The sequence below is a fragment of the Phlebotomus papatasi genome, chromosome 1 (genome assembly GCF_024763615.1).
Source record: "Phlebotomus papatasi isolate M1 chromosome 1, Ppap_2.1, whole genome shotgun sequence".
NCBI classification, from domain to species: Eukaryota; Metazoa; Arthropoda; class Insecta; order Diptera; family Psychodidae; genus Phlebotomus; species Phlebotomus papatasi.
In genome coordinates, this window is record NC_077222.1 from 105,363,821 (window position 1) to 105,378,542 (window position 14,722).

At 41.1% G+C, this 14,722-nt stretch overlaps 1 protein-coding gene across 1 annotated transcript; it reads right to left on the reverse strand.

Annotated features, from left to right (window-relative positions):
• Positions 1 to 86: 86 nt before the first annotated feature.
• Positions 87 to 14,493, reverse strand: LOC129809845 (fibrillin-2-like). Its single transcript, XM_055859975.1, has 4 exons — positions 14,454 to 14,493; positions 13,317 to 13,541; positions 8,984 to 9,406; positions 87 to 8,920 (listed from the first exon to the last, which is right to left on the reverse strand). The coding sequence occupies exons 1-4, from the start codon at positions 14,491 to 14,493 to the stop codon at positions 87 to 89; spliced, it is 9,522 nt and encodes a 3,173-aa protein (XP_055715950.1).
• Positions 14,494 to 14,722: the final 229 nt, after the last annotated feature.

Genomic DNA, 14,722 nt, shown 5'->3' on the forward strand with positions numbered 1-14,722 from the left:
TAATGGAAAATAGGTCCCCAGTGAGTTTATAATTCACTACCACAGAAGCATGTGGATCTTCTTGAAAAATGGGTTTCCCAAAAAGTTTAGTGTTTTATCGCTGAAATACCAGGCCGTTTCTGGATTTTCTTCTTGCTGAGTAAAGGTAAGGGCACTCTTGGAGCACATACGCCGCCTACAAGGCATGCATTATTGTCACAGTGACAACGCCATGAACTTGGTGATGTTGTGTCCGCAGCACAGTCGTCAGGGTTCACCGAGCAATCATCCTCGCAAGCCTTACCTTCCCGGAATGAGGCAAATGGTCCACAGGGACACAGACTAATTCCAAGTTCGACTCTAATACAAATTCCTAAGAGTCTTAAGAATCCAGATCTACAGTAGCATCCATCTGTACAGGGTAGTTCCAAACATAGGTCAATATCCAACAAACCACATTCGTCTTCGCAACCCCTTCCACATCTGTATTCTTCATCAGGACCACAAGGGGAACAATTATCCTCTAGTACACACATTCCATTGACTCTCTTATAGCCATTCCTGCAGTAACATCCTTTGCAACAGCTCTCCAATTCACATTCCGGGGCTACCGTACACTCCTCCTCGCAGGTCTTTCCATCTTTGTAGATTTCATTATCACCAGTACATGGACAATCTTCTTCGAGAACGCAGTCACCCGCGGCATTCCTTCTGTATCCTGGTGCACAATAACACCCAAGTTCTGTAGCCACATCCGCGCAAGTTGCACAATTTACATCACAAGACTCTGCACAATCACTAGATACCCTGTAGACTTCGTTCGCACCATCGCAAGTACAACGCTCTACCCCTTGACAGGTTCCATCAACAAGTTTGAACCCTTCCATGCAGAAGCAATCCTTGTAGCATTCTTGAGTAGAACAGTTTGATGGTACTTCGCATTCGTATTCACAAGGCTTTCCGAACTTGTATTGAGAATTTGCTGGACATGGACAACTTGTCTGGTTGAAACACTGTTCAGTAACAGGGTCCCACTTGAAACCATCGTTACAGAAGCAACCGTAATAAGTCGGATCATTCTCACATTCTGTAGTTGGTTCACAACTATCGAGGCAAGGATTCAACACTTGGTAACTTTGATTAGGAACAGTGCAGGTACAAAGCTCTAGATCTTGACAGGTTCCGTCAACCATTCTAAATCCATCATTACAGAAGCAATCCTTGTAGCATTCTTGGGTAGAACAGTCTGACGGTACTTCGCATTCGTATTCGCACGGCTTTCCGAATTTGTATGTAGAGTTCTCCGGACATTCACAGTCAGACTGATCGAAACATACTTCGTTGACAGAATCCCACTTCAAACCATCGTCACAGAAGCAACCGTAATATGTAGGATCACCCTCACATTCTGTAGTTGGTGCGCAGCTGTCGAGGCACGGGTTTAATACTTGGTATCGTTGATTTTCAATAGGACATTGGCACGCTGTCGTCATGTTTTGACAGGACCCATCAACGAGTCTAAATCCTTCATCACAGAAGCAAGCTTTGTAGCATTCTTCAGTAGGACACGTTGATGGTGGTTCGCATTCATCTTCGCAAGGTTTACCGAATCTATATGTAGCATCATCCGGACATGGGCATAAACCCTGATCGATACATTCTTCGTTGACAGAATCCCACTTCAAACCATCGTCACAGAAACAGCCGTAATATGTAGGATCACCCTCACATTCTGTAGTTGGTGCGCAGCTGTCGAGGCACGGGTTTAATACTTGGTATCGTTGATTTTCAATAGGACATTGGCACGATGTCGTCATGTTTTGACAGGACCCATCAACGAGTCTAAATCCTTCATCACAGAAGCAAGCTTTGTAGCATTCTTCAGTAGGACACGTTGATGGTGGTTCGCATTCATCTTCGCAAGGTTTACCGAATCTGTATGAAGCATTATCCGGACATGGGCATAAACTCTGATCGAAACATACTTCGTTGACAGAATCCCACTTCAAACCATCGTCACAGAAACAGCCGTAATATGTAGGATCACCCTCACATTCTGTAGTGGGTGCGCAACTGTCGAGGCACGGGTTTAATACTTGGTATCGTTGATTTTCAATAGGACATTGGCACGCTGTCGTCATGTTTTGACAGGACCCATCAACGAGTCTAAATCCTTCATCACAGAAGCAAGCTTTGTAGCATTCTTCAGTAGGACACGTTGATGGTGGTTCGCATTCATCTTCGCAAGGTTTACCGAATCTGTATGAAGCATTATCCGGACATGGGCATAAACTCTGATCGAAACATACTTCGTTGACAGAATCCCACTTCAAACCATCGTCACAGAAACAGCCGTAATATGTAGGATCACCCTCACATTCTGTAGTTGGTGCGCAGCTGTCGAGGCACGGGTTTAATACTTGGTATCGTTGATTTTCAATAGGACATTGGCACGATGTCGTCATGTTTTGACAGGACCCATCAACGAGTCTAAATCCTTCATCACAGAAGCAAGCTTTGTAGCATTCTTCAGTAGGACACGTTGATGGTGGTTCGCATTCATCTTCGCAAGGTTTACCGAATCTGTATAAAGCATTATCCGGACATGGGCATAAACTCTGATCGAAACATACTTCGTTGACAGAATCCCACTTCAAACCATCGTCACAGAAACAGCCGTAATATGTAGGATCACCCTCACATTCTGTAGTTGGTGCGCAGCTGTCAAGGCACGGGTTTAATACTTGGTATCGTTGATTTTCAATAGGACATTGGCACGCTGTCGTCATGTTTTGACAGGACCCATCAACGAGTCTAAATCCTTCATCACAGAAGCAAGCTTTGTAGCATTCTTCAGTAGGACACGTTGATGGTGGTTCGCATTCATCTTCGCAAGGTTTACCGAATCTGTATGAAGCATTATCCGGACATGGGCATAAACTCTGATCGAAACATACTTCGTTGACAGAATCCCACTTCAAACCATCGTCACAGAAACATCCGTAATATGTAGGATCACCCTCACATTCTGTAGTGGGTGCGCAACTGTCGAGGCACGGGTTTAATACTTGGTATCGTTGATTTTCAATAGGACATTGGCACGATGTCGTCATGTTTTGACAAGACCCATCAACTAGTCTAAATCCTTCATCACAGAAGCAAGCTTTGTAGCATTCTTCAGTAGGACACGTTGATGGTGGTTCGCATTCATCTTCGCAAGGTTTACCGAATCTGTATGAAGCATTATCCGGACATGGGCATAAACTCTGATCGAAACATACTTCGTTGACAGAATCCCACTTCAAACCATCGTCACAGAAACATCCGTAATATGTAGGATCACCCTCACATTCTGTAGTTGATGCGCAGCTGTCGAGGCATGGGTTTAATACTTGGTATCGTTGATTTTCAATAGGACATTGGCACGCTGTCGTCATGTTTTGACAGGACCCATCAACTAGTCTAAATCCTTCATCACAGAAGCAAGCTTTGTAGCATTCTTCAGTAGGACACGTTGATGGTGGTTCGCATTCATCTTCGCAAGGTTTACCGAATCTGTATAAAGCATTATCCGGACATGGGCATAAACTCTGATCGAAACATACTTCGTTGACAGAATCCCACTTCAAACCATCGTCACAGAAACATCCGTAATATGTAGGATCACCCTCACATTCTGTAGTGGGTGCGCAACTGTCGAGGCACGGGTTTAATACTTGGTATCGTTGATTTTCAATAGGACATTGGCACGATGTCGTCATGTTTTGACAAGACCCATCAACTAGTCTAAATCCTTCATCACAGAAGCAAGCTTTGTAGCATTCTTCAGTAGGACACGTTGATGGTGGTTCGCATTCATCTTCGCAAGGTTTACCGAATCTGTATGAAGCATTATCCGGACATGGGCATAAACTCTGATCGAAACATACTTCGTTGACAGAATCCCACTTCAAACCATCGTCACAGAAACATCCGTAATATGTAGGATCACCCTCACATTCTGTAGTTGATGCGCAGCTGTCGAGGCATGGGTTTAATACTTGGTATCGTTGATTTTCAATAGGACATTGGCACGTTGTCGTCATGTTTTGACAAGACCCATCAACGAGTCTAAATCCTTCATCACAGAAGCAAGCTTTGTAGCATTCTTCAGTAGGACACGTTGATGGTGGTTCGCATTCATCTTCGCAAGGTTTACCGAATCTGTATAAAGCATTATCCGGACATGGGCAAAAACTCTGATCGAAACATACTTCGTTGACAGAATCCCACTTCAAACCATCGTCACAGAAACAGCCGTAATATGTAGGATCACCTTCACATTCTGTTGTTGGTGCGCAACTGTCAAGGCACGGGTTGAGAACTTGGTATCTCTGGTTCGGAATTGGACATTCACACTTTGTTGTCATATCTTGACAGACCCCGTCAATCATCCTAAATCCATCATTGCAGAAGCAATCCTTGTAGCATTCTTGAGTAGAACAGTCTGACGGTACTTCGCATTCGTATTCGCATGGCTTTCCGAATTTGTATTGAGAATTATCTGGACATGGACAACTTGTCTGGTTGAAACACTGTTCAGTAACAGGGTCCCACTTGAAACCATCGTTACAGAAGCAACCGTAATATGTTGCATCATTCTCACATTCTGTAGTTGGTGCACAACTATCAAGGCAGGGGTTGAGTGGTTGATAACTCTGATTAGGAACAGTGCAGGTACAACGGTCTAGATCTTGACAGGTTCCGTCAACCATTCTATATCCATCATTACAGAAGCAATCCTTGTAGCATTCTTGAGTAGAACAGTCTGACGGTACTTCGCATTCGTATTCGCATGGCTTTCCGAATTTGTATTGAGAATTATCTGGACATGGACAACTTGTCTGGTTGAAACACTGTTCAGTAACAGGGTCCCACTTGAAACCATCGTTACAGAAGCAACCGTAATAAGTCGGTTCATTCTCACATTCTGTAGTTGGTGCACAACTATCAAGGCAAGGATTCAACACTTGGTAACTCTGATTAGGAACAGTGCAGGTACAACGCTCTAGCTCTTGACAGGTTCCGTCAACCATTCTATATCCATCATTACAGAAGCAATCCTTGTAGCATTCTTGAGTAGAACAGTCTGACGGTACTTCGCATTCGTATTCGCATGGCTTTCCGAATTTGTATTGAGAATTATCTGGACATGGACAACTTGTCTGGTTGAAACACTGTTCAGTAACCGGGTCCCACTTGAAACCATCGTTACAGAAGCAACCGTAATAAGTCGGTTCATTCTCACATTCTGTAGTTGGTGCACAACTATCAAGGCAAGGATTCAACACTTGGTAACTTTGATTAGGAACAGTGCAGGTACAACGCTCTAGCTGTTGACAGGTTCCGTCAACCGTTCTAAATCCATCGTTACAGAAGCAATCCTTGTAGCATTCTTGAGTAGAACAGTCTGACGGTACTTCGCATTCGTATTCGCATGGCTTTCCGAATTTGTATTGAGAATTATCTGGACATGGACAACTTGTCTGGTTGAAACACTGTTCAGTAACCGGGTCCCACTTGAAACCATCGTTACAGAAGCAACCGTAATAAGTCGGTTCATTCTCACATTCTGTAGTTGGTGCACAACTATCAAGGCAAGGATTCAACACTTGGTAACTTTGATTAGGAACAGTGCAGGTACAACGCTCTAGCTGTTGACAGGTTCCGTCAACCATTCTAAATCCATCGTTACAGAAGCAATCCTTGTAGCATTCTTGAGTAGAACAGTCTGACGGTACTTCGCATTCGTATTCGCATGGCTTTCCGAATTTGTATTGAGAATTATCTGGACATGGACAACTTGTCTGGTTGAAACACTGTTCAGTAACCGGGTCCCACTTGAAACCATCGTTACAGAAGCAACCGTAATAAGTCGGTTCATTCTCACATTCTGTAGTTGGTGCACAACTATCAAGGCAAGGATTCAACACTTGGTAACTTTGATTAGGAACAGTGCAGGTGCAACTCTCTAGCTCTTGACAGGTTCCGTCAACCATTCTATATCCATCATTACAGAAGCAATCCTTGTAGCATTCTTGAGTAGAACAGTCTGACGGTACTTCGCATTCGTATTCGCATGGCTTTCCGAATTTGTATTGAGAATTATCTGGACATGGACAACTTGTCTGGTTGACACACTCTTCTAAATCAGGATCCCACTTGAAACCATCATTACAGAAGCAACCGTAATATGTTGCATCATTCTCACATTCTGTAGTTGGTGCACAACTATCAAGGCAGGGGTTGAGTGGTTGGTAACTCTGATTAGGAACAGTGCAGGTACAACTCTCTAGCTCTTGGCAGTTTCCATCAACCATCCTAAAGCCATCCTTGCAGTAGCAATCCTTGGAGCATGCTTCATTAGTACAATCTGACGGTACTTCACATTCATATTCACAGGGCTTTCCTAATTTATATTCTGTATTTTTCGGACATGGGCAATAACTCTGGTTGAAACATTTTTTTTTGACAGGATCCCATTTGTAACCCCAATCGCAGAAGCAACCATAGTATGTTGGTTCATTATCACACGCCGAGGTCGGTTCACAACTGTCGAGGCAGGGATTTGCTACCTGGTAACTTTGATTAGGAATCGGACACGTACAACTAGTTAGTTCTTGGCAGGTTCCATCAACGAGTCTAAATCCATCTTTGCAGAAGCAATCTTTGTAGCATTCTTCTGTAGAACAGGTTGATGATGGGTCACATGAATAGTCGCAAGGCTTTCCGAATTTATATTCGGCATTAGCCGGGCATGGACAAGTAGACTGTTCAACACACTCTTCTAAATCAGGGTCCCACTTGAAACCATCGTTACAGAAGCAACCGTAATAAGTCGGTTCATTCTCACATTCTGTAGTTGGTGCACAACTATCAAGGCAAGGATTCAGCACTTGGTAACTCTGATTAGGAACAGTGCAGGTACAACTCTCTAGCTCTTGGCAGGTTCCATCAACCATCCTAAAACCATCCTTGCAGTAGCAATCCTTGGAGCATGCTTCATTAGTACAATCTGATGGTACTTCACATTCATATTCACAAGGCTTTCCTAATTTATATTCTGTATTTCTCGGACATGGACAATAACTCTGGTTGAAACATTTTTCTTTGACCGGATCCCATTTGTAACCCCAATCGCAGAAGCAACCATAGTATGTTGGTTCATTATCACACGCCGAGGTCGGTTCACAACTGTCGAGGCAGGGATTTGCTACCTGGTAACTTTGATTAGGAATCGGACACGTACAACTAGTTAGTTCTTGGCAGGTTCCATCAACGAGTCTAAATCCATCTTTGCAGAAGCAATCCTTGTAGCATTCTTCTGTAGAACAGGTTGATGATGGGTCACATGAATAGTCGCAAGGCTTTCCGAATTTATATTCGGCATTAGCCGGGCATGGACAAGTAGACTGTTCAACACACTCTTCTAAATCAGGGTCCCACTTGAAACCATCGTTACAGAAGCAACCGTAATAAGTCGGTTCATTCTCACATTCTGTAGTTGGTGCACAACTATCAAGGCAAGGATTCAGCACTTGGTAACTCTGATTAGGAACAGTGCAGGTACAACTCTCTAGCTCTTGGCAGGTTCCATCAACCATCCTAAAACCATCCTTGCAGTAGCAATCCTTGGAGCATGCTTCATTAGTACAATCTGATGGTACTTCACATTCATATTCACAAGGCTTTCCTAATTTATATTCTGTATTTCTCGGACATGGACAATAACTCTGGTTGAAACATTTTCCTTTGACTGGATCCCATTTGTAACCCCAATCGCAGAAGCAACCATAGTATGTTGGTTCATTATCACACGCCGAGGTCGGTGCACAACTGTCGAGGCAGGGATTTGCTACCTGGTAACTTTGATTAGGAATCGGACACGTACAACTAGTTAGTTCTTGGCAGGTTCCATCAACGAGTCTATATCCATCTTTGCAGAAGCAATCCTTGTAGCATTCTTCTGTCGAACAGGTTGATGATGGGTCACATGAATAGTCGCAAGGCTTTCCGAATTTATATTCGGCATTAGCCGGGCACGGACATAATGTTTGATTGAAACATTCCTGACTGACTGGATCCCACTTAAAACCATCGTCACAAAAACAACCGTACTCGTTTGGTACATTTTCACATGCTGTGGTTGGTTGGCAACTGTCAAGACATGGGTTTAACACTTGGTATCGTTGATTTGGTATAGGGCATGCACAATTCGTCATTTTTTGGCAGAAACCATTTATTCTTTTGTAACCTTCTTCGCAAAAGCATCCTTTGTAACATGCTGTGTCCCGACATTCTTCTGAACTACTATTGCAATCCTCTTCACATTTATTTCCGTAGACATATTCTTCATTCCTTGGGCAAGGACAATTGGTATCAGGAACACAAACTCCTGCTACTCTTTTGTAACCATTGATGCAGAAACAACCTTGTTCGCAAGCGCTGTTGTTGCAGGATCCCTCCGAAGCGTTGCAATCTTCATTGCATCGTTTACCGCAATGGGTGTATTCCTCATTTGGTGGGCACTTCTTAGCACATTTATCTTGCGGAAGACATATTCCGTTGATCCTTACGTATCCTTCTTGACAGAAGCATCCTGCTTCGCACTGTTCATACTTGCATTCCTTTTTGTCTACATAACACTTCTCCTTGCATCGATATCCACATTCGCGGTATTCTTCATGACTTCCACATTGAGGTTCCTTGGGGCACTCACTCTTCCGGACACAGAGTCCAGTTGTGGGATGTCTAACATAGCCTTTACGACAGTAGCAACCTGTTGGACAATTATTAGGGTATTTCCGACTTTCACAATCACGGTCCACGCCATCGCAAGTCTCCTGACACTCCGGCGCCTGACCGCAACCTAACCAAACCTCGTTTTTGGGACAATAGGGATCTGAAAGTGTAAAATTTAAGATAAATATTTTGAAGCTCTAATTGATAAAAATTATAGAATTACTTGGGCAATTCTTTTGTGGAACACATGCTCCTCCTGCACCGTCCCTGGCGTATCCTGGTTTGCAGAAGCATCCACTTGTGCATTTCACATGCGATCTGGGACACTCTTTACCCAAATTGGAACATTCAACTTGGCAAGCAGGTCCACATTGGAGAAATTCTTCGTTTCTTCCACATGATTTCACCGTTTCCTCGGTTGTTGTAACAGGTTGTTGTGGAACATATTCAATTGTTGGGCAATTTTTGACGCGGACGCACTGATTGGTATCCGGATGACGAGCATAACCATGTTTGCAATAGCAACCTTGAGGACAGAGTGCAGATGTCGGTTTTTCGCAGGCCCTTCCGTAATTTTCACATGTTGTTTGGCATAGTGGGGCTTCGCCACAGAAGAGGTACTCTTCGTGCTTTGGACAAGATGGCCCTAAGGATTTGAAGTGATTATTATTTCTATTTATTTGATATTGTCTGTTTTTTTTTTTGGGTAATTTGTTTTTATATGATCCAATTTATTCTGAAAAACCAAAAAGGAATTGTTTGTTATTTTAGTTTTTGAGACATTTTGGAACTGGAATTATCCTACACATGATCTGAAGGCTACATATTGATTTTTCGGAGTGATACCTTAGTTAATGCGTCTAAATCTATATTTGGGATATTAAGCCCCAAATTGACTGAGGCATATCCATAAGTACTGGGCCGTAAAATTGAACGATAAAGGATCAGCCCAAACTATCATGCACTGAAGGTTTTGCATATTCAAAGTGTTTTTCATAAATTTTGTTTACCTGATCTATTATCGCTAAATTTTACCGGTTAAATATTCTTGAGAATCACGATGAGTCTATCTCGATTTTTATGCTTGAACTCAATATTGATATCCGATCTTCCCATTCTGACAAACATGATCCCAGTGGTCTTTTAGTCTTTTGATTTGTGCACTTGAAAGTTTTTGTAGTAGAACCGTAGAATTGTAGAGTCTAGAAGAGTTAGAGAGAGAAATCCCGTACTAATGAAGACTCCTCTAAGGCAACGGTACCGATCACTACTCAGGTGGAGTGGTGGAGCGTTCGATAGGTTACTTTGATAGCGCATACGAATCGGTTCCTCAGTCGGCCTTCAACCGTAAGTCGTTCGTAAGTGATTCGTGGCGCCCTGGGAATGGGCAATGGAGCTCTACTCTGGTCAGCAGCATATATTGCTATCAATGCAGAGTATCTTGTAATTTGGACTTTACTCTTTCTTGTGGCGAGTTAAACTTACTTCTTGGAAGTATTTGTTGGTATGGTTATCGAGCTCATTCGAGATGCTATATGGATTACAACTCTACTATTTACATTTAGCTCACCAACCAGAGATAACAGACCTATCTTTGAAATAAAGGATGTTACATAATGCACCACCATGATATAATAGTTTACCAGAATACGCTCATTACTCGACCATTCTGGCTCTCAAACAACTCTTTTTCGTTATTCTCAGTTCGGACTTCAATAATTGTCTAAGACCAACATTCCCGATTTGAGAACTCTCTTCGGTTGAGGTTTTTCCTTTACCGATTCGAAGGTATATCAGAGAGAACTTACATAAAAACCCGTTGAAAGTTCGAACGTTCAAACCGACGAGTTACGTAAAAGTGAGCAAGTTCATGAAATGAACATTTGAGCCCAAACAAAAGTAGATTTTGATTCTCCAATAGTGTCTTGGATGAAAGATAAATGGAACTCTATTTGCACAAAAAGTTGTTGAAGTTCGAGAAATTCAAATTCAATTTCGAATTTTCATACTAAATTTTCGAACAAAGTGGAGAAAGTTTATCAAATATCACACTAAAAAGCTGGCAAACGAGTTACTCAGTGATTATGGAGTGATTAAACACTGGGACAAGAACAGTAAACGTCGTTGTTCTGTTATTTTCCTCACAACAATGTGAGGACCGTAACATTTTAGCATTGAGCACTTCGAAAATCGGGCAGGATGTAACTTCCACCACCTTGCGAAAGTATTAAGAAGTAAGAAAGTCCTTGCTTTTGATCTTCAAATAGATTTTCGAATTTTTCAATATCTACTTCTGTACGGAAAGACTGTCTCTTCGAAAGGTTATTACTGAAAAGTGAAATTCGGTATCCACTATTTCATGGAAACCGACAACTCGGCTGATTCCTTTCTCAATATGGGCTTCCAATGCCGAAAACCATCGATGGACGGGCACTGATCCCGGTCTTCTATTTTAACCTGGATTGATCACAAGTTAGAGCACACTTGCACCCGTCCTAGAGGCCGGTAACCCCGAGACAAATATTCCGTACTCCCCTACCTCTTACAGACCCCGAAGATTTCAACCCCATTACCCAACATGGCAGTAGTCTGACTACAACACCGGTCTATGATAAGACGTGAAAATCCTTGTGTTAAACGGTCACCACCCAGACGTCAGTAGGGGAAAGTACTCCCCCTTCGAACGTTCATGCCCTCGAATAATGTGAATTTTCTTTTAGTTTTCTTAAGAGACTTACACATTTCTATTAAATATTAGTTGGTTTATCATCAATTGTTGATAATTCCGTGATAATTTAGTGTAAATCTCTTACGAAAAACAAAAGAAATTCACATTATTCGAAGGCATGAACGTTCGAATGGAGAGCACTTTCCCCTAGTGACCACCCGTTCACTATCTTTCGGAATTTACTTCAGGGTGTGGAACAGACTGCTCTCAATCACACCTCGTCGCTGAGCCAAAAGGATAGGTCATTCGACAGAAAAGTGCTCAGAGCAGTGAGATGTTCTTAGTTAAGGCTATCTTTAAGACCATATGCACCATACGTTCCTACTTTATTGAGACCATTTACACCGTCGCATTGGATTAAGATTAAATTGTCCCAAAATCGGTTGTAATTGGCGAAATTCGGCTGTAATTGGTCAAAGTCAGTGTAAATGACCCTATGAGACTATTTACACCGAATTGAAAGGTTGAATTGGTCCAAAATCTAATTTTTGAAAAATCCGACGGTGTAAATTGCCTCATTGTTATTTACCCCAAAGACTTCATACCCGTTTAGCCACAGCACAGGATCCGGCGATCCCGTACTCTGGAATTAGGTAGAGAGGTCTTTGGTTAAAAGGTTATCACCAAGGAGTATCATAATAATAATATAATAAATAATAATAATGCTGGCACAAAATTCCATGAAAGAACTAGGCCTTCCCGCAAGGGGATTTTTAGACATGCATTATTATTTTTTTCTTGTAATGGATGAGGTTATCAGTCCCATGCCCGTGGAATCAAGTGCAGTGAAGCTCACTGGATGCAATCCGAACACCTTTAACGCCAGAACAATTCCTGGTGACCTAAAGGGGATTCGAACCCGAGACACTTGCATCATAGAGCGAGTGCTCTACCACTTGACCCATTGTGTGCCCGTACCATAATAAGCCTCTTTTACTATTACACCTCGGGGTAATTTATTACAAGGACTTTCAACGAGTCTGGTCGGGTAACTCACGAACAATCAGGGGAAACCATAAAGATCTCGATGAACCTTCGGAAGTATCCGAAAAACTTAAACTACTCTGTTTACGTACGATTTATACTTTGTGTCAATCACATTTTTTACATTTATAGTTTCTGAATTCTTTTTTCTCCTTTTTTTGCAAATTAAAAGCAGAATAGGGAGGTTTAATCATCTTTTTCTTCTGATCCGTTCGGAGAGCGCTCATTTTTTTATTTTTTTAATTCACTTAAGAGGACAAAGTCAAAGTAGGGGAAAGTGCCCATGTTTTGAACGGTCTCAAGCTTTATAATGACTAATTTTTTCCTATGTTTCTGGGGAAATGCGACTCTGCAATATATTTTAAAAACAAGACACTTTCCCCTAGTTTTTAAAATATGGATGAGATGAGTCATATTTCTTGAAAAACATATGAAAAATTTAGTCATTGTAAAGCTTGGGACCGTGTAAAGCATGGGCACTTTCCCCTATTTCAGATATTCATAAGTTTTTCTATATATATTACTTTAGTGTTTAACAAAATCGAAAATTTCAACAGGAGAAAAAGCACTTCAAACAGAATCTTGAGTATAATAAACACATCACTTAGTCAAGCAAACCCTTACGCCCAACACAAAAAATCGTTTGAATCCTGTCAATCTCTTATGTTATTAATAACAAAAAGTACACCATTTTTTAAGCCAATTTTTGAAGCACCACTTTTCCACGATAAGGTTCGAAAATTATTGATTGATTTCTGGCAGAATTAAATAAAAAACCGTAAAGATTTCGATCATACTGAAAAGTCGTTTTCCAATATCCGTATTTCACAATTAAATTACTCACTGTCACACTTCTTCTGCGATACACACTTTCCCCCGGGATATTCTCTTACATATCCTGGCCGACAGTAACATCCAGGTCGACACGTTTTAACGTTGCAGGGCTTTCCGAGATTTGTGCAATCGAGTTCACAAGGAGGTCCACATTTTAGATATTCTTCGTGCAAAGAACAGCGATATCCTCCATGCCTTAAGTTGTCGAGATTAATTACTGTTTCATTTTCCACTCCTAGAAAAGTTATTTTTTTTTTAAACTCGTATAAAATTTAAACAGAAATCTTTTAGTTACTAACTTTTTATTAGTTTTCTTTCATCACCAACAATTTTTGGATCAATAGTTAATGCACTCACTGTTAAGAAACCACAAAATAGTAAGAGGAATTCTATTTTAGCCATGATATTGATGAAGTCAAGATTGAGACTCGACTGATTTTTAGGCCTAAAAATTTCTCTTTATAAGTATTCGGCATATCTCCCACCAAATGTGAATTAATTATGTTTTTATATCTTTCATTATATTCTTGAATATTCTCAGTCTGATTAACTATTCTACATGAGCTATTCCCTTAAATATATTCCAAAAATCTGGTTTCCCGAACTGAGGTGTTTGACTCAGTGATATGTGAGATTTTATTTCAAGAAACAAAAAATCTAAAATATTGTCTTCAACCGTGAAAATTATGCCTATCGATTGAGCTGAAACTTAAACAAAGGGTGTGAACGCGAAATCTTAAGGGGAAGATCGATTAAATTAGTACGAATTTGCTTGATTCGAAGTTCGAATCCCTTTTGGGTTACTCCAGGGTTACTCCAGGGTCCAGTGCTTAAAACGTTCGGATATTTATCATCCTGTAGACCGTTTAACCTAATTCCATAGGGTATGGCATTGATAATCCCGTCCTTACTAAAAAATAAAAATATATATTTTTGAAATATCGCTTGCGAAAAACCTATTCCTGTTTTGGATAATTATAATGGTCAGAAACCTAGATCTACAAAACTTTCAACTATCCCTATTTTCAAATATTACCATAGATGCAAATTTAAATCCCATTGTGATTTTTAGACTATCATAAAGCGATATAATTAGAGAAAAGCTGAAGAAAAGCATGGGTGTAACATTAGATTAAATCACAATCACCTTGCGGAACCGCTACACCCAGGCCTCCTTTCCGGTCCATTATTCATTCCCAATTAAATTACCCCATATTAAGGACAAGATGGTCAAAGGCAGTTTGTATTTCGGATAAACTCCATTAAACAGAGCTCCATTAAACAAGATTAAATCCGCGGATTTAATATTGATATGTTTTCATCAGGTAACACCCCTTTACCCAAACAGCACGTATATGATGTTATGTATGCTGTGGAAGTCGCACACATAGTGAGTGTCCGTCTCTTCAGTTTTGG